A 19,482-nucleotide genomic window follows, 5' to 3' on the forward strand; every position below is an offset into this window, starting at 1 on the left:
GGCGTCGGTGCCGGCGAGGTGGTCGGGCGGGAGCGCGCCCCTGTTCCGACCCCGGTCGGGGGAACAGGAAGGGGACGCGGGGGGAAGGTGGGTTGGGCCGGGGGTCGGGGCGCGGCCCAGTTTGGGCCGGGGGGGGCAGTGGGGGGGAACGGGCCCTTTTCTCTTTTTTTTTCTTTTCTCTGACTGTGTTCTGTTTTCTATTCTTTTTTTATTTGTTTATTTTCTGATTTATTTCATTTAAAAGTATTTAGGTGTTTTATAAAAATGTGTTTTCTCCACCATAATTACTAGTGTAATATTTGGCACCCACTGAACATTTTTGTTTGAGTTTTTGAAAACTTTTATTTTTCACTTTAATTATATTTGAAGTTTGAACTAGGAGTTTGAAAAGGAAGGTGATTCAAATGTGATCAAGCCCTGTTTAGCAACATGATTAGCTTAATCACAGGGAGTTACTGTAGCATGATTCCCAGGGTGTTACAATACATGATCATACCTAGATATTCTCATAACTATGCTCAATTCTATCAATTGCTCAAGAGTAATTTGTTCACCCACCGTAATACCTATGCTCTTGAGAGAAGCCACTAGTGAAACCTATGGCCCCCAGGTCTATTTTCCATCATATTAATCTCCCGTCAACAAGTTATTTCTAGCGTCATCTTTATTTTGCTTTCTTTACTTTGCATCTTTATCATAAAAATACCAAAAATATTATCTTATCATATCTATCAGATCTCACTCTCGTAAGTGACCGTGAAGGGATTGACAACCCCTTTATTGCGTTGGTTGCGAGGATTTATTTGTTTGTGTCGGTGCGAGGGACTCGTGCGTGGCCTCCTACTGGATTGATACCTTGGTTCTCAAAAACTGAGGGAAATACTTACACTACTTTGCTGCATCACCCTTTCCTCTTCAAGGGAAAACCAACGCAGTGCTCAAGAGGTAGCAAGAAGGATTTCTGGCGCCGTTGCCGGGGAGTCTACGCAAAAGTCAACATACCAAGTACCCATCACAAACCCTTATCTCCCGCATTACATTATTTGCCATTTGCCTCTCGTTTTCCTCTCCCCACTTCACCCTTGCCGTTTTATTCGCCCTCTCTTTTCCGTTCGCCTCTTTTACGCTTGCTTGTCATTATGGCTAGTCCTCTATCTTCTCCATTGTCTCCCGAGAATGAAGTTCTTAATTTTAAGCAAAGGGAGGGAGAAAATCTAAAAGACGCTTGGTATAGAATTTGCAATGCTCAAAATAGATCTATCAGGAAGCAATCTACTTTCGTTCTTCTCCGCAATTTTTATGTAGGCGCTACTCCTTGGTACAGATATATCCTTGATACCATTACCGGAGGGAATTTCTTGGGTAGCCATACTTTTGATTCTTATAATGCTATGATAGATTTGTTTGGCTCACCACCTCTTTTGGTTAATGGAACTATGTTAACTTTGGAGCATGTAATGCAAAGACTTGAAATTATTGAAAATAAAGTTGCTACCATAGAGTTAATTGAAAATTTGGATAAAAAGATCCACAACCAAATTACCCAATATGGATCTAAGGTAGGAGTCACTTTGAAAAATATTAAGGAGAAGGAACCCATAGTCAATGAAAGAATAAATCAGGATTCCACTAGAATTGATAAACTAGAGGGTATCATTACCAACTTGGGAACCGCTTTTTCTTCCGTAAAGAATACTCCAAGTCCTCCAGCTAAAATTTCCAAGCTTATGTATGTTCCTAAAAATAAGGGTGAACCTCTATCAAGGAAACTGCGGATCTCAAATCTATAAGTATTCATCCCAATCTTTTTGCTATCATTAAGGAACCATTTGCTACAAATGAATTTTTTGATTTTGTACCTAAAGGTTTTTTAATCAATAAAAAGAAATAAACCCCTAAGGGTGATAGATTCCTCATTAAAGAATTGCCTACCAAAGATGGCAATACCTAGATCTATCCTTGCTTTTATGCCTAGCTAGGGGCGTTAAACGATAGCGCTTGTTGGGAGGCAACCCAATTTTATTTTTAGTTTTTTTGCCTTTTGCTTCTATTTAGGAATAAATCTTTGATCTAGCCTCTGGTTAGATGTGTTTTTATGTGTTAATTAGTGTTTGTGCCAAGTTAAACCTATAGGATCTTCTTGGATGATAGTTATTTGATCTTGCTGAAAATTGCAGAAACTTTCTGTTCACGAAAATAATTGTTAAAAATCACGAGAACGTGATAAAATATTAATTCCAATGCTGCTGATCAATAAAAAAATTGTCTAGGTCGTCCTATTTTAGCTGAATTTTTGGAGTTCCAGAAGTTTGCGTTAGTTACAGATTACTACAGACTGTTCTGTTTTTGACAGATTCTGTTTTTTGTGTGTTGTTTGCTTATTTTGATGAATCTATGGCTAGTAAAATAGTTTATAAACCATAGAGAAGTTGGAATACATTAGGTTTAACACCAATATAAATAAAGAATGAGTTCATTACAGTACCTTGAAGTGGTGTTTTGTTTTCTTTCGCTAACGGAGCTCACGAGATTTTCTATTAAGTTTTGTGTTGTGAAGTTTTCAAGTTTTGGGTGAAAGATTTGATGGATTATGGAACAAGGAGTGGCAAGAGCCTAAGCTTGGGGATGCCCGTGGCATCCCAAGATAATCTAAGGACACCAAAAATCCAAAGCTTGGGGATGCCCCGGAAGGCATCCCCTCTTTCGTCTACTTCCATCGGTAACTTTACTTGGAGCTATATTTTTATTCACCACATGATATGTGTTTTGCTTGGAGCGTCTTGTATTATTTGAGTCTTTTCTTTTTAGTTTACCACAATAATCTTTGCTGTACACACCTTTTGAGAGAGACACACTTGATTCGGAAATTATTAGAATACTCTATGTGCTTCACTTATATCTTTTGAATTATATAGTTTTTGCTCTAGTGCTTCACTTATATCTTTTAGAGCACGGTGGTGATTTTGTTTTATCGAAACTATTGTTCTCTCAAGCTTCACTTAGATTATTTTGAGAGTCCTACAAAACAGCATGGTAGTTTGCTTTGACAATGATAGGCATTCAAGATTAGTAAAAAAAGGAAATGTTTTCTTATGAGTGTGTTGAATATTATGAGAAGTTTGATACTAGATAATTTTGAGATATGAAGATGGTGATATTAGAGTCATGCTAGTTGAGTAGTTTTGAATTTGAGAAATACTTGTGTTAAAGTTTGTGATTCCTGTAGCATGCATGTATGGTGAACCGTTATGTGATGAAGTCGGAGCATGATTTATTTATTGATTGTCTTCCTTATGAGCGGCGGTCGGGGACGAGCGATGGTCTTTTCCTACCAATCTATCCCCCTAGGAGCATGCGCGTAATACTTTGCTTTGATAAATTGTAGATTTTTGCAATAAGTATATGAGTTCTTTATGACTAATGTTGAGTCCATGGATTATACGCACTTTTTCTCTTTCCACCATTGCTAGCCTCTCTAATACCGTGCACGTTTCGCCGGTATCATACACCCACCACATACCTTCCTCAAAACAGCCACCATACCTACCTATCATGGCATTTCCATAGCCATTCCGAGATATATTGCCATGCAACTTACCACCGTTCCGTTTATTATGACACGCTCCATCATTGTCATATTGCTTCGCATGATCATGTAGTTGACATCATATTTGTGGCAAAGCCACCGTTCATAATTCTTTCATACATGTCACTCTTGATTCATTGCATATCCCGGTACACCGCCGGAGGCATTCACATAGAGTCATATTTTGTTCTAAGTATTGAGTTGTAATTGTTGAGTTGTAAGTAAATAAAAGTGTGATGAGCATCATCTTTTAGAGCATTGTCCCAAGTGAGGAAAGGATGATGGAGACTATGATTCCCCCACAAGTCGGGATGAGACTCCGGACGAAAAAAAAGAGGCCATAAAAAAAGAGAAGAAAAGGCCCAAATAAAAAAATGAGAGAAAAAGAGAGAAGGGACAATGTTACTATCCTTTTACCACACTTGTGCTTCAAAGTAGCACCATGATCTTCATGATAGAGAGTCTCCTATGATATCACTTTCATATACTAGTGGGAAATTTTTCATTATAGAACTTGGCTTGTATATTCCAATGATGGGCTTCCTCAAAATGCCCTAGGTCTTCGTGAGCAAGCGAGATGGATGCACACCCACTTAGTTCCTTTTGTTGAGCTTTCATATACTTATAGCTCTAGTGCATCCGTTGCATGGAAATCCCTACTCACTCACATTGATATCTATTAATGGGCATCTCCATAGCCCGTTGATACGCCTAGTTGATGTGAGACTATCTTCTCCCTTTTTGTCTTCTCCACAACCACCATTCTATTCCACATATAGTGCTATGTCCATGGCTCACGCTTATGTATTGCGTGAAGATTGAAAAAGTTTGAGAACACTAAAAGTATGAAACAATTGCTTGGCTTGTCATCGGGGTTGTGCATGATTTAAATATTTTGTGTGGTGAAGATAGAGCATACCCAGACTATATGATTTTGTAGGGATAACTTTCTTTAGCCATGTTATTTTGAGAAGACATAATTGCTTAGTTAGTATGCTTGAAGTATTATTATTTTTATGTCAATATTAAACTTTTGTCTTGAATCTTTCGGATCTAAATATTCATACCACAATTAAGAGAATTACATTGAAATTATGCCAAGTAGCATTCCACATCAAAAATTATGTTTTTATCATTTACCTACTCGAGGAAGAGCAGGAATTAAGCTTGGGGATGCTTGATACGTCTCCAACATATATATAATTTTTGATTGTTCCATGCTATATTATATTCTGTTTTGGACATTAATGGGCTTTATTATACACTTTTATATTATTTTTGGGACTAACCTATTAACCGGAGGCCCAGCCCAGAATTGTTGTTTTTGCCTATTTCAGAGTTTCGCAGAAAAAGAATATCAAACGGAGTCCAAACGGAATGAAACCTTCGGGAACGTGATTTTCGGAACGAACGTGATCCAGAGGACTTGGACCCTACATCAAGACATCAACCAGGAGGGCACGAGGTAGGGGGCGCGCCCTCCACCCTCGTGGGCCCCATGTTGCTCCACCGACGTACTTCTTCCTCCTATATATACCTACGTACCCCCAAACTACCAGATACGGAGCCAAAAACCTAATTCCACCGCCGCAACCTTCTGTACCCGTGAGATCCTATCTTGGGGCCTTTTCCGGAGCTCCGCCGGAGGGGGCATCGATCACGGAGGGCTTCTACATCAACACCATAGCCTCTCCGATGATGTGTGAGTAGTTTACTTCAGACCTTCGGGTCCATAGTTATTAGCTAGATGGCTTCTTCTCTCTTTTTGGATCTCAATACAATGTTCTCCCCCTCTCTTGTGGAGATCTATTCGATGTAATCTTCTTTTGCGGTGTGTTTGTTGAGACCGATGAATTGTGGGTTTATGATCAAGTTTATCTATGAACAATATTTGAATCTCCTCTGAATTCTTTTATGTATGATTGATTATCTTTGCAAGTCTCTTCGAATTATCAGTTTGGTTTGGCCTACTAGATTGATCTTTCTTGCAATGGGAGAAGTGCTTAGCTTTGGGTTCAACCTTGCGGTGTCCTTTCCCAGTGACAGTAGGGGCAGCAAGGCACGTATTGTATTGTTGCCATCGAGGATAACAAGATGGGGTTTATATCATATTGCATGAGTTTATCCCTCTACATCATGTCATCTTGCTTAAAGCGTTACTCTGTTCTTATGAACTTAATACTCTAGATGCATGCTGGATAGCGGTCGATGTGTGGAGTAATAGTAGTAGATGCAGGCAGGAGTCGGTCTACTTGTCTCGGACGTGATGTCTATATACATGATCATACCTAGATATTCTCATAACTATGCTCAATTCTGTCAATTGGTCAACAGTAATTTGTTCACCCACCGTAATACGTATGCTCTTGAGAGAAGCCACTAGTGAAACCTATGGCCCCCGGGTCTATTTTCCATCATATTAATCTCCCGTAAACAAGTTATTTCTAGCGTCGTCTTTATTTTGCTTTCTTTACTTTGCATCTTTATCATAAAAATACCAAAAATATTATCTTATCATATCTATCAGATCTCACTCTCGTAAGTGACGGTGAAGGGATTAACAACCCCTTTATTGCGTTGGTTGCGAGGATTTATTTGTTTGTGTAGGTGCGAGGGACTCGTGCGTGGCCTCCTACTGGATTGATACCTTGGTTCTCAAAAACTGAGGGAAATACTTACGCTACTTTGCTGCATCACCCTTTCCTCTTCAAGGGAAAACCAACGCAGTGCTCTAAGAGGTAGCATGAGTTTATGTGTTTTGATGTACCGAAGGTTGTTCGGAGTCCCGGATTTGATCACGGACATGACAAGGAGTCTCGAAATGGTCGAGACGTAAAGATCGATATATTGGAAGCCTATGTTTGGACATCGGAATGGTTCCGGATGAAATCGGGCATTTACCGGAGTATCGGGAGGTTACCGGAACCCCCGGGAGGTATATGGGCCTTATTGGGCCATAGTGGGAGAGAGAAGAAGGGAGCATAGGAGGGGGCGCCCCCCCCCCCAGCCCAATCCGAATTGGGTGCCCCCCTTTCCTTCCTCCTTGCTCCCCCTTCCTCCCACTCCTAGTCCAACTAGGGAAGGGGGGAATCCTACTCCCGGTGGGAGTAGGACTCCCCTTGGGGTGCGCCTAGGAGGCCGGCCCTCTCCCCCTCCTCCACTCCTTTATATACGGGGGAGGGGGGCACCCCATAGACACAAGTTAATCATTGATCTCTTAGCCGCGTGCGGTGCCCCCCTCCACCATAATCCACCTCGGTCATATCGTTGCAGTGCTTAGGTGAAGCCCTGGCCGGTAGCTTCATCATCACGCCGTCGTGCTGACGAAGCTCTCCCTCGACACTCTGTTGGATCATGAGTTCGTGGGACGTCACCGAGCCGAACGTGTGCAGATCGCAGAGGTGTCGTAACTTCGGTGCTAGGATCGGTCGATCGTGAAGACGTACGACTACATCAACCGCGTTGTCATAACGCTTCCGCTTACGGTCTACGAGGGTACGTAGACAACACTCTCCCCTCTCGTTGCTATGCATCACCATGATCTTGCGTGTGCGTAGGATTTTTTTGAAATTACTACATTCCCCAACAATAATAGCATGAAACAATAGAAAATAATAGATACATTTGAGGCGTATCAATGCCTTTTCTAGTAGTCTCCTGGTTTTGTTTGGACATGTCCAGCACATCGAGGTCCTATTTCTAATAGTGTGAGCACCAATTTCAGTATGTCCTAATTTGAATGTCATGGGATGAATTGTGATGTTCTAGTAACTTAGATGTCGACCCTATTCGTTAAGTGATTGAATGTTTTGATGAAGTATGCTTCTTTTTTATTTAGGTGGCAATGGAAAACTGCCGATATAGTCATCTATCTGTCCATTGGTATATCAAATCTATGACTTAGTGCCTTTTTCATGCACATTCCGTGTTCTGATATGGAGTTGGCCTCCTATCTTATTTTGGTCACGCTCCAGCACTCGGTGTGGCTACTCCTGTCACCATGTGTTTATCTTTAACATGCTTTGTAAAAGGAATCCCTTGATATGCTTAGAGTATATAAGCATGATAATATTAGTCTTTTTCGTCAACCTACATTGATTCGGCCGTTTGACTTTATTTACAAACCGGGCGAGAGCCTGTTTTCAAAGAGTATTTTCTTCCATCTCTTGTTTGGTTTGGTTTGTATGCAAATGCAAACAAAGGTAGTACCTCCCACGCAAAAATGAAGAATCACAAGGACCTACGCAAAAATGAAGAATCACAAGGACCTACGCAAAAAAGGAATGCACATACTGCCAACCGCCAAGTGGCAACCGCAACAACTTTGGACTGTACCCATCCAAAAGAAATTCTCGGGAACAATAATCCAAACCAAAGGAAGCGAATAGAATAGGAAACGCACAGCAGACAAGATAGCAAGAAAAAAAAAGGTTCGGAAAAGGGGAAGTTGGCACAGAGAAATCCTACCCCGAGCGGAGAGAGCGGAGGGCGACCGGAGGACTGCTCGCTCGCTCGCTCGTCGGTGGTGGTTCCGCCCTCTCTCCTTCCCTCCCTCCTCCGCGCTGCCCAGGTCGAGCTCCTCTTCTCCCTCCCTCCCTCCCTCCTCTCGATAATGGATGCTGTCTCTAGGTCTCTGCTGCTTGGCGTGCATAGGATTTTGTAGGACCTTTTGGGGAGCCAGTTCGATTTTTGCTGGGACGGTTGCTGCTGCGGTTCTGGCAACGCCGCCCTGTGACCCAATCCGTGTGCTTTGCTCGCATTTCGGCCGGGATTTTTTGGTGTCTTTGGGGTTGGGCTGCTGTAGAATTCAACTCCCCCCCTGCTAGGGTTCCTTCCGTGGGATTTCTGCTCACATTCTGCGCAGTGAGCGCCTAGAGTTGCTCCCGTGGGAATTTGCTCGCATTCTGTAGGCGTTCTTCACGGGAGGCCCCCGGGTGCGGTTTTCTGTGTTTAGTGCTGAAGTTTTACAGTAACTCTAGGTGTCGGCCGCAACTTTATCCTCCTTTTTCCTGTTCGTCGTGTCGGCTGCTGATTCCTGTGCACTTTCTACAGTTTTACTTGCTTGCGTAGTGCCATGGGGTTATGCTGTTTTCCAATCTACTCGTAAGCTATTGGGTATGGCAAAATGTGGAATTTTGGACCTAATCGATGCTTATGTTCAGCAAAGTTGCTTTCTTCAGCACGAGCCTGCGAGGAGTGTCACCGAAACTGTTCTTGCTGCATGACTTTTACTTCATCTGTTTATATGTTCAGGGGGGAATGCGTGGAATTCTGTAGCGATTAAATAGTTCAAATGTGCATTACATTACTACTAGATGCCCCTGTTTGCTGGGTGACAGATCAGTTTGTTTGTTAGTTTAGCTGTAAATAGCCAACAAATTTGACAAGTCAGTGTTGTTGTTACTTCTTTTTCTTTTCTTTCATAATGACATTTTCAACACTAGTGTTGCCTTAAGTTGCTCTAATTATTCATATGGGTGATGTACTTTCTCCACAACTGTCGCTGTATTGCTCAATTAGGTGGGACTTATCATTTGACAATGATGTTATGATGTGCAGGTGTTAGCTGATCACTACTTCACTAGGAGGGAAAAAGGAGCTACCATGGGCATTTCATCCAAGTGGATCAAATCACTTGTTGGGATAAAAAAGCATGGAAAAGCTCAAAATGGCGAAAGCAGCAGAGAAGTAAGTCAAAGGGTATTCACAGTTTTCTTTCGAGCCAGCTTCCCCTCTTTCCATTACTCGACCTCAACGCACTAGTAGGAAATTTGCTGCTCATCCTCGATCTCGAAAGATGAACTAAATGGCACAAACATACTAGCACTTGATCCCAACTTCTTATAAATTGACAACCACAGCTAGGTAAATCACCAACTCCTGCAAAAGACACCAAAGCAAAGCGACAGCCTCATTATCCAGCATCCCAGTAAGAAAATGGGGGTATTCGTTATGGTTGGATATTGTGATAGTGAATGGTTTGGGTCTATTTGCTCATGTTGTTTCCTGCTTGTCTTCCATTTGGATTTTTCTTGTCCTGTCCAAACATGTGGAATCTTTCAAGAATGATGGAAAGTAGATGGTTTACCAAAACTCACTGAAAGTGGTGTTATTGTTGACATGTCTTTATCATCTGATGTCCTTTAAGGCCTAACGGGTTATTCCTCCACTATTCCTTTTCATTGTCAGAACTCAGAAGTGTCATATGCAGGAGAAATTTGAAACAAGTAGATTACAGCATTGCTTAGAAGTTATGCATTGTGTAACTAATGTTAGCACTCATTTTGTTGTCCAAAGACGTTGCTGAAGTCCTTTTGTTGTTAGTTGCTGCTGTCAAGGACCATAATGCTTCCATCGTCCTCACATCCACCATTTGGTGGACAACTGAAATGTTAACACATGGTACAACAAGCTCTGGGCCAACCAACTAATAAGTTCCATAATATAATTTAAATTTGACTGTTCTAGTTTGTGTCCTTTTTTAGTTCATGAGTATTGTTAACCTCAATTCACTGCCACTGATTTTTTTCCCCCTTTCTAGTAAAGTTTTGATGGAAGCCTTTTGGTTTACTTTGATTGTAAACTGACTGTATAGGTGCAATGCCACATCTAAGCATGTGGTGCTTATTAACAGAATTGCATTATCATCTACTTTCACGACATCCTCCTAACTTTGGTTATTGTCTTTAAATTATGGAAATATTGCTTCAAGACTATGCTTTGTATACTGTAGAGGAGCTCTGCTGCTCAGGTGCTACACAAACGGAAACATTCCGTGGATACTGAAGGCGCCCTTGCAGTTGCAGAACACAGAGTGCAAACTGAACCATTGGCTAGTGACACCAATACACAGACAATTTCATCTGAGACTGAACTAAATACAAAGGAGCATCAGGCTGCAACAATTATTCAATCAGCCTTTCGAGCATTCTTGGTATTATATTCTCTCTTTGATTACCTTGTTATTACTGACAATTTAAAACAAAATCAAGCAAAATATTGCATTTTGTAACGTGGATAAATCTACTGTCCCAACTCTGGATTCTGCTTTATGCCTCCAACATGGAAAATGCCACAAAATGTTGAGTGCTAATTTAAAAATCATAATGGATGAAAATAAATGGAAAATGGGATTCATGTGAACTCTATCCCTTTTGTTATGTATGATAAAGTCCTGGTATATTCTTCTTAAAGAAGACCAAAACTACTACTGGGTGCTGGTCAATCATGTAATGCCACAACTCACTGGATACACCTAAGAAGTTCTTGGATTTTACTGTGGTCTTGAACTGAAATTATCCAGATGTACTGTTATTTGCTAGGTGTAAATGATTGTTGTTTACTGACTCGCCTATGGGGCATATCTAGTTGGAGCAACTATTAGAATAGGAAAACTAGAACTGCTGCAGATTCATGAAGTGGTCATCAGAAATTCTTCTAAGGATAGCGAGGACAAAGAACCAATTGCCAACTCGTAATCCCTTTGTGGGAGAAAGAAACTGATGAGTATAGATTAAAATTGAATTAAAGGATAGATATTGTTCATTAGAAACTCATCATTTGGGGCTTTGCCTTTTCCATTAGGGACTAAACTTTGTAGGTTGTTTGATCACTCTTGTCCCTATACTCACTATATTTTGTTTATTTTCTGATGATCCAGGCCTAAGTGCCCAACGCCTATAATAGTAACTCATAATGCATTTTATAAGAGCTGGACCAATCAGATATAAACCTAAGTGAAGAATATGCAAAATAAGCAGTAACTTGAAAACAATTTTGCTAATATTTCTCACTTCTAGGCAGTCTTTTGATGATATGTGGTGTGAAGCACTTTGATTTTCTGCTTGCACTATCAGGCTAGGCGAGCTTTACGGGCATTAAAAGGATTAGTTAGACTCCAGGCTCTCGTTAGGGGCCATGCTGTACGAAAGCAAGCAGCAGAAACACTTCAGTGTATGCAATCACTAGTAAAGGCTCAAGCTCGTGTCAGAGCAAGACAGGTTCGTATTGGTTTGGAAGGTCAGGTACCCCAGAAGAAGGCTCCTGAACAAAATGCTCAGGAGGATCAAGCTCGAGAAATTGAGGTATGAAACTGCCCAGAAGTCGGTGGTGTTATGTAGGCTATTCAATTCATGATTTCCTTACAGTATATATGCAAATGCAAGCCAAACATATTCTTTCGAACAGGGGTTCGTGAATGCTGTAACCTTTGAGTTCCCTAAGTTATCTTCCACCCTTCTCTTGCATCTGAGTAATCCATGTATGTTAAGAACTAAGAAGTATGCCTGGTGGGGTAAACGAAACTACTTTTTTCACACAAACCGGCAGCTTTATATAGCTCTGTTCGCTGGATTTCTGTTAATTTACCTAGCAGAGTTATTTGCCAAGATTTGTATATTATTGGAGTTGTCAAATAATCTGTTGGCTTTTCTTGTTCTTTACAATCTTCCATACAGCAAAGTAAATTATCTTTTGTAGTTCAGGAAATTGAGAAGCTTTAGCTGTGACTGAAAATACAATCACAGCAGAACTTTGTTTACAGATGTAGAGTTAGAATATCCAGATCACAAATGCAAGAATTCAAGTTTTCCTGTGGGAAAACTGTTCAGGTTTCTCTGTAGAGCTCATTAATAACAGAAAGTACGAACTGTCCACCAGCTGGCATAAATGACTGAAATGTCTGTTTTTAATCACATATTCGCTTGTATCGTTACTGAACTATGGGATGCAGGAACGCTGGTGTGGCGGTATTGGCTCGGCGGAAGAAATGCAAGCTAAAGTACTGAAAAAGCAAGAAGCTGCCGCTAAGCGGGAAAGAGCAATGGCATATGCTTTAACGCACCAGGTAACTTTAAAGTGATAATATTCTACCATAAATGATAAATGTATGAGCAGCCGTAGAAGCCTTGGTGCTCAAGTGGTTCAGCAGGTGCTGGCTGGGTTTTAGGGAACTTTGTATTTTTTTCAGTAAAGCAGAAGAACAAATGATGTAATAGTAAGTTGGCAATGCAGGCTGCTAATTGCGCTTTCCTTTGGCAGCGGCAAGCAGGTTCGAGGAAACAGAAAGCTGCAGATGTCCAAGGGCCAGAGGCGGATGAGAACCAGTGGGGGCGGAACTGGGTGGAGAGGTGGGTGGCTGTACGCCCGTGGGAGAACAGGTTACTGGACAGTAATGCCAAAGAGAATGTACCAATTGGTGATGATAAGGAGGCTGAGGAAAATGGGGACAGGGATGTAAACAAGCCAAAAGGAAAAGTTGCAGTTTCGGGCATTCAGTTAAATGGTTCAAGCCAGACGAAAGATGCAAAACACAAGAAGTCACATTCTGATGCAAGTGGTTCTTCATCAGGGCAATCTGCGGCTGCGCCACCCGCCGCTTCTTTGGGATCATCTAAGCTGAAACCGAAGCCATCGGATCAAACCTCCGAGGAAGTCAGCCCTCAACCTACAGATCCGGCTCCACGGTCCACAAGTAATCCGAAGGAAAGGCCAGCAGCACAAGTCAATGCACCAACCAAGAAGCGGCTATCCCTTCCTAACAACGGTAAATATATGCATTCTTTTGCCAGTTAACCTCCCGAGTCGCGAACGCTATTACTTCAGATATTTAAGCTATCCAAAACTGTATCTGTCACAAGCTATGTGTCTTTTCAAGAGCTCATTTGTCACTAGCCAAGCATTTCATTTGTAGTTGGCATGCATTCTGCAAAGTATTAACAGTTCATGCCGCAGCAGTATCTGATATCCATTTGCTACTTAGCTAAGTATTTCAGTTCATGCAGCTGCAGTTTCTGATGTCCATTACATGTATGCAGCAGCTGCCGGTGGCGCGGCAAGAAAAGGCCAGGCGAACAGCAGCGAGAAAGCTCAGCCCGTCGGTTCCAAGAACAAGGCGAAAGGAGCATCCAAGTCTGAATCGAAGCAGCGACCGAGCCCTGGTAGCACAAGCGCGAAGCGGGTTTAGGCAGAGGCCTGATGATCAACCAACTCAGTTCCATTTCATCCAGAAACTTAGTCATGGCAATGATGTCGCTGCATCATCTGTGTACATAAAACCAAGAAATAAACAACCCTGCATCTAGATCGCCGCCACGCTCCATGCCCCGTCGGTAGGCGTTGCTGTAACCATTACCTCATGCTTCCGTAGCATTCTGTGTGTATGTTTTCTTCTTCGACCCACTCTTCCGAAAGAACCGAAGAGGCAAGCACCATGTTATCTGCAAGTTGTGTCTATCTATCCTTCAGTGTAAGAAAAACCATGCTTTAATGTTCCAACATTGCATGTTCTGCAGCATCAATGGTGGTGGTTGGGACCAGCCATGCATATACCCCATGTATGTCTCTCACTGCTTTCTTCCTGCTTCCTTCACCCAGATTCTTCTGGAGGAATTGTATAAGCACAACGTGTTCCATCTTGCATGCTTGACCATTTTTTGTAGTATGATGAAAGTGGTGGCCTTTTGCAAAGCCAAAGCAGGATGGTGTGATTATGATGGGTCTCCAGTCCAGGTGCAATCATGCATGCAGATGCAGTGGCTCCAAAGCAGCCCCCTTTGGAGGTCTCTTTAGGACCCAACTGAAAGCCACCTGCCTGCCTTTGACTAATGGGATGTCTGAGCTGTGTGATAATCTGATGTGCTGTTTGCTCCTGGTTTTGTCTGAAAGCATGTGTTCAGGGGATTAGGATAATGCTGTATGTGGCGGTCTGGTGATGACGATTATCTTGTTGAGATACGACGCGATTAGAATGTGATGTGTCAGAATTGATTGATTTGTTTCTTGTTGGTTCGTTGGAAGGTCAGTGTACAAAGATGGCAATCGGAAATTGATCCAACGACCTGTTGTCTTTGTTCAGCAGACAGGTGGGCCCGGATCATACTGATGGCGCATGGAGCGACCAGATTTGGCTCTCTTTCTCCCTCTCACCATTGCATACCTTGTGTGCGTGTGCTTTGCTACTACATTTGTAATGTTGAATAACATATAGGGAATCTTTTTTCTTTTATGACAACAATAGGGAATCTGATGTGTTCTTTTGCATGGGCCGTAGAGCGTCTACAACCACATATGACAAATATGGCCCATCAAAAGCCCACAGACGCGCGTGCACGCTTTAAATTTCACTTGTTACAACATCCGGACATCTCATACTAGATTCTTATATCCATACAAAGACATGCAAAAGAAAGTAGAACCTACGCAATACGTCGATCCTAGCTACTTCTCGTCGGAGATCACGGCGGTCTTCGTGCCCGGCTCCGCCGGCATGGCTGGCAGCTGCAGCTCCGGCTGCTCCGCTCTGGCCTCCTCCTCCTCTATCTCCGCGTCGAGCTCGGCGAAGAGCGCGTCGGACTCCGCCTGCTCTCGCCGGAGGAACGCCCGGTTGGCCTCCACATAGGCCTCATCCTGGATGGACTCCAGGATGGCCTGCTGCTCCGCCATCTCGTCGGACTGAGCGACGGCGAACTCCGCCACCGCCTGCTCCATGTTGAAGGCCGACACCTGCTGGTACGGCTCCTCCGACTCCTCCACCTTCATTGGAGCCATCTCCTCCTCCTCCTCCTCCTCTTCCCCGACTACTCCTCTTCTTGCAGCTCCCGCGAGTCCGGAGGCAGCCCGGCAGCGATGCGGGCTGCGCGCACGGCTTGCCTCATCCAGATCTCCTGCTGGATCTCGTAGCGGCGCTCCGGCATCAGCATGGCGTAGTAGGTGATCTTGCTCTGGACCATGGCGAAGTGCCGGAGCGTGGCCGAAGCGTCGGACCGTGGGCAGAGCGCTGGAGCGGGAGAGGGAGGAGATGGATGGGCTCAGACTGGCGGCACAGGGAGGGGGATGGGCTAGGGTTGCGGGACGTCGACCGGCTTAAATAGCCGGATTTGGTCTTGTGCGGCGAGCCGGAGCGGCGCCATGCGGCGTTCACACCGCGGCGACGGACATGGCGTCTGTCGGACCGCCGAGTTTCCGGGCGTTTCCGCGTGGGACCCCGCCGTCAGACCGACATGGCGGGCGTGCCGGACGCCCCATATCCACTCCATATTTGGGCTGGATATGGAGTGTCCCGGTTAGCCCGGACGTTTGAGCTCCGTTTGAGACGTCCATCTGGGTTAAAAAAAATGATCGGTCAGTGACCAGGCTGCCCGGCCGGACGTATGAGACGGGTTTAAGAGGTCCGGCTGTAGATGCTTTAGACCGTTGACTGGCGTGCATGTCTTTTGTTTTTCCTGACGAAAAACGATAGCGAAATTCCACACTGCAGCTTTGATATCAAAGAAAATTGTAGAGGGCTATGTATCTATAGTCCTATACTGTTGTGGATGTACGCATGCAATGCAACCCCGATCCATGTTGATCGTCGTGGAGTCTGCGGCGCTGTGGAGTTAATTACTGCTCATCATCATGGTCCATTACATGCTGCCTCAATGCATGAAAAGCTAGTGCAGGGCCATGGAGACGACGCGTCCGCATCTTTCTTGGTTTGGTAGTCAAAATACTGATTCGAATGAGAAGATTATTTTGGTGAGATATGCATTGTGAAATTAAAGTGACATCAAAGCTATACCACCTGTTCCTTCTTGGTCGTTGGAAGGTCGGTGTACGTATAGAGATGACATATTTAGTCAAACTTGTCTTGTCTATATTTAATTAAGTCTAGAAAAAGTGTGCTATATCGATGATATCAAATATATTTTTACGGCGAACGAATATGTGGTTAGATGGTTATAGGGACTGTGATATCCCTAGCCCACCCAGTGGGAGGAGACGTTCCCGTCGATAACGAGGTGCCTACGGTGACTTCGTAAATTTCAATACGAATATGCCGGCTCAGTCTTTTGGAGGTGCTCATAGGGATAGGGTGTGGGTGTGTGTGTTCATAGGGGTGAGGGTATGCGCGTGTGTATGAGCGTTTGCGTCTATACTGTGTTAAAAAAATATTTTTACGAAGATCTAATAAAATTAATTTCGTGATGTACTAGATCGTAATATATATGTTTCTATAAATTATAAAACTTCAAGTAATTTGAAAATAAGAGAGTACCATTAACTGGACATCGTCGTGATCCAAGTTCAACATGTGAAAAGGGCTCATGAAGGCGACATATCAACATCTTTTTGGTTCCGTGATCACAGCCATTTTTTATGAGAGAGATATGGTGCAGTTAGAGGGAAGCGGATTAGGAGCACTCGGGTGCTCCACCCCCCTATATTCAAAAATAAATTAATAATTCAGAAAAAAGTCGAAAAAATTCTGGATATAACTTTTAACCAAATATGACTAGGTATTGTACTCATATAAAAAGTTTGGCCAAGGAATAATTCTCGTTGACTCCAAGGCAAAAAAGATAAATTTATGACGACAATATAGCATGAATAGTACTTGTATCTAGTATTTTTTTTGGGAAATCTTTAACCCTGGATACAAAAAAAGTCATTCCAGGTTTAATCTTTTTATACGGATGCAATACTTGATCATGTTTGATTCCATAAAAAGTTCCTGGATTTTTTGACTTTTTTGAATTAATAAATTATTTTTTAATATAGGGGGGCGTAGCACCCGAGAGCTCCTATGCATTTTCGGCAGTTAGAGCGACATCATAGCTATCCTAATTTCTTCATGGCCGTTGGAAGGTCAGTGTACAGAGATGATATAGATAAATCGATTGGTTGATTTATACTGGTATTTTCGTGGAGCTGAAAACTAGCTAGTTTGGACACACTTGCTCGTCACAATACTATTCTCAGCATGATCCAAACCTAAATTTGTGGCCGTTGACTTGTTGCTATCGCTGTTCAGCATGCAGCAGTCAGGTGGGCCCATGCCATACGAGAGCCACACCAAACAGCCAAATTCTTCCTTCTTCTCCTCTTGTATATCTAAATTTTACTTCGGATAGCAAAACGTTTTTTGTCCGTGGCTTGCATGAGAGGGAGGAGGAAAACTAATGCTGTCAGCTTCGGATTTCTAAGGCTCGGATGCTGAAAGCACACCACGTATTCCCACACCACGTACGTATTATACTCCATCATGTGAACTGCAGTTATCTCGAAGCACAACATGGTTATTTCGAATCTTTGCAAGTTTTTTTTCTTCTTTTAGAATGAATCTTTGCAAGATAGAACCTCTGGTGAGTTTTGGCATGGACGTTGACTGTTGACCGACAGCCTGGATGAACAGAACAAAGGAAAATGGGGCTGGTCTGAAACTCTCGTCTGGACAGATAACCTTCTTTTCTCCTGAGAATGTTGCTGTCGCCTGCGTGCGTCGGTGCGTCCATGTTCATCACGACACGAGCCCATTTTCTTTCTCACCTACTTGTTCATGCACGGCTGGGGGAAGAAAAGAACTCTTGCATGCATACATGATCCAAGCTCCAGGTGTGAAGAAAAAGCACGGCGCCACGGAAGACGGGACGGCACGTATGAGTGCCACGCGCAATAAATGCTGAGGTGGAAGGGTGAGAAATTATAAGAAAATACTTGCCTTCTCTTATTTAAGATAAGAGATGTTCTCTTAGCACAATATGTCTCATCATGTTTTAGAAATAGCTAGTTATTAAAAATAAGACTAAGATATACCCATTGTACACATACTTTTTTGTTATCTCTAAATTAGATGCAAGACTTAAGATAAGATTATTTTATCAATCATTGTACATGGCCTCATATCCACTTCTCTCACGTCGGAAACAAGTCAGAAATTGGTTATACCTCGCAGAAAGCAACCTTCTTAGTTTTTTTTTTCTCAAAAAAAAGAATACCTATAAATAAAGTTTTATAAATGTTGAAGAAAATGTAGTGGCATTACAATAGCACAAACAGTGGCGTGTTGTATATTTCTAGTGCCGTGATGCTGAAAGCATAACATAGATGACGTGGAGTAGGGATTTGGCTTCTAGAGGTAGCTGCTTCTGCTAGCTGAGTTTTCCTTTTCCCAGTGATATCGTTCGAATCTGTGAATTGTCTTGACTTCACAAGTGGAAAACTAGACTTGACACGATCTTATCCGAGTAGGTGTTTTCACCGGCTTGTGCATGCGAGGATCGTCTGTGGTGTGTGCACACAAGTTTACTTATGCCTCGACTGATTTGTCCACCCCCCGTCTGAGTGGTATTTTCGTGGAGCTACCTGCAAACTACAGCTCAGTTTGGACATACTTACTCAACACAATACTATTTTCAAATTCTCATGGTGATCCAAACTTAATTTCTGGCAGTCTATTGACTTGCTATCCGTGTTTGGCAACACAAGTGGGGCCAGAGCACATTTTAGTCGCATCAAAAAACCAAATTTGCCTCTTTTTTCTGTCCATGTTGTCTAATTAATTTCTGATGCTCTGACGATATGAACGGCATATTGAATCCTGTTTTGCAAAACATATGCACTGGGATTTCAAACATGTGTAAAACAGAATATGATGCGGTTGGGTGTTGACCGTTGACTGGCTGCATAAACGAAGGAAGGAATGAATGAATGAATGAAGGGCAAATTAAAAACAGCAACGCCCGGAAAAGTTGGATCGCTCGAGGCGATCAAGGAGGCGACTAGGGATCCCTTGCGCGCCGCCGGTGACGCCGCCGGTTCCCTCTCTCCGTCGGCCGCTCCAGCGGCGGGAGGGAGGGGGAACCTCGGGTCTGTTCACTAGGTGGGTGTGTGGTAGGGTTAGGGTTGAGGGAGACGATGCCGAGGCCGTTGCGGTGGTGTCGCGTCGGAATAAGTTTCTCCGGGCTCCGTTCACGGTCAGGCGAGGCTTTTGCTTTCGTCTAGGAGCCAACGGTGTTGGGGATCCCCGGATCTCGTCGAGGTCGCGGGCTATGGTGGTTGGAGGTCCATCGGCACTGGCCGTTTGGATCCTCAGATGGGCGATGGAGGCAGGGAGACGAAGACCTTTCTTCTTCCTT

At 43.2% G+C, this 19,482-nt stretch overlaps 1 protein-coding gene across 4 annotated transcripts; it reads left to right on the forward strand.

Moving 5' to 3' along the window:
- Positions 1–7,943: 7,943 nt before the first annotated feature.
- LOC123119271 (protein IQ-DOMAIN 5) lies at positions 7,944–13,884 on the forward strand. 4 transcript variants are annotated; one of them, XM_044538998.1, is made up of 7 exons: positions 7,944–8,156; positions 9,146–9,286; positions 10,320–10,520; positions 11,443–11,670; positions 12,318–12,431; positions 12,626–13,130; positions 13,402–13,884. In XM_044538998.1, the coding sequence occupies exons 2-7, from the start codon at positions 9,191–9,193 to the stop codon at positions 13,548–13,550; spliced, it is 1,293 nt and encodes a 430-aa protein (XP_044394933.1). In that variant the 5' UTR covers positions 7,944–8,156; positions 9,146–9,190; the 3' UTR covers positions 13,551–13,884. The 4 variants fall into 4 exon arrangements, with proteins under 4 accessions (XP_044394933.1, XP_044394934.1, XP_044394935.1 ...); XM_044538999.1 differs by having other exon boundaries at positions 13,405–13,884; XM_044539000.1 differs by having other exon boundaries at positions 9,146–9,274.
- Positions 13,885–19,482: the final 5,598 nt, after the last annotated feature.

This window comes from Triticum aestivum, chromosome 5D (genome assembly GCF_018294505.1).
Source record: "Triticum aestivum cultivar Chinese Spring chromosome 5D, IWGSC CS RefSeq v2.1, whole genome shotgun sequence".
NCBI lineage: Eukaryota > Viridiplantae > Streptophyta > Magnoliopsida > Poales > Poaceae > Triticum > Triticum aestivum.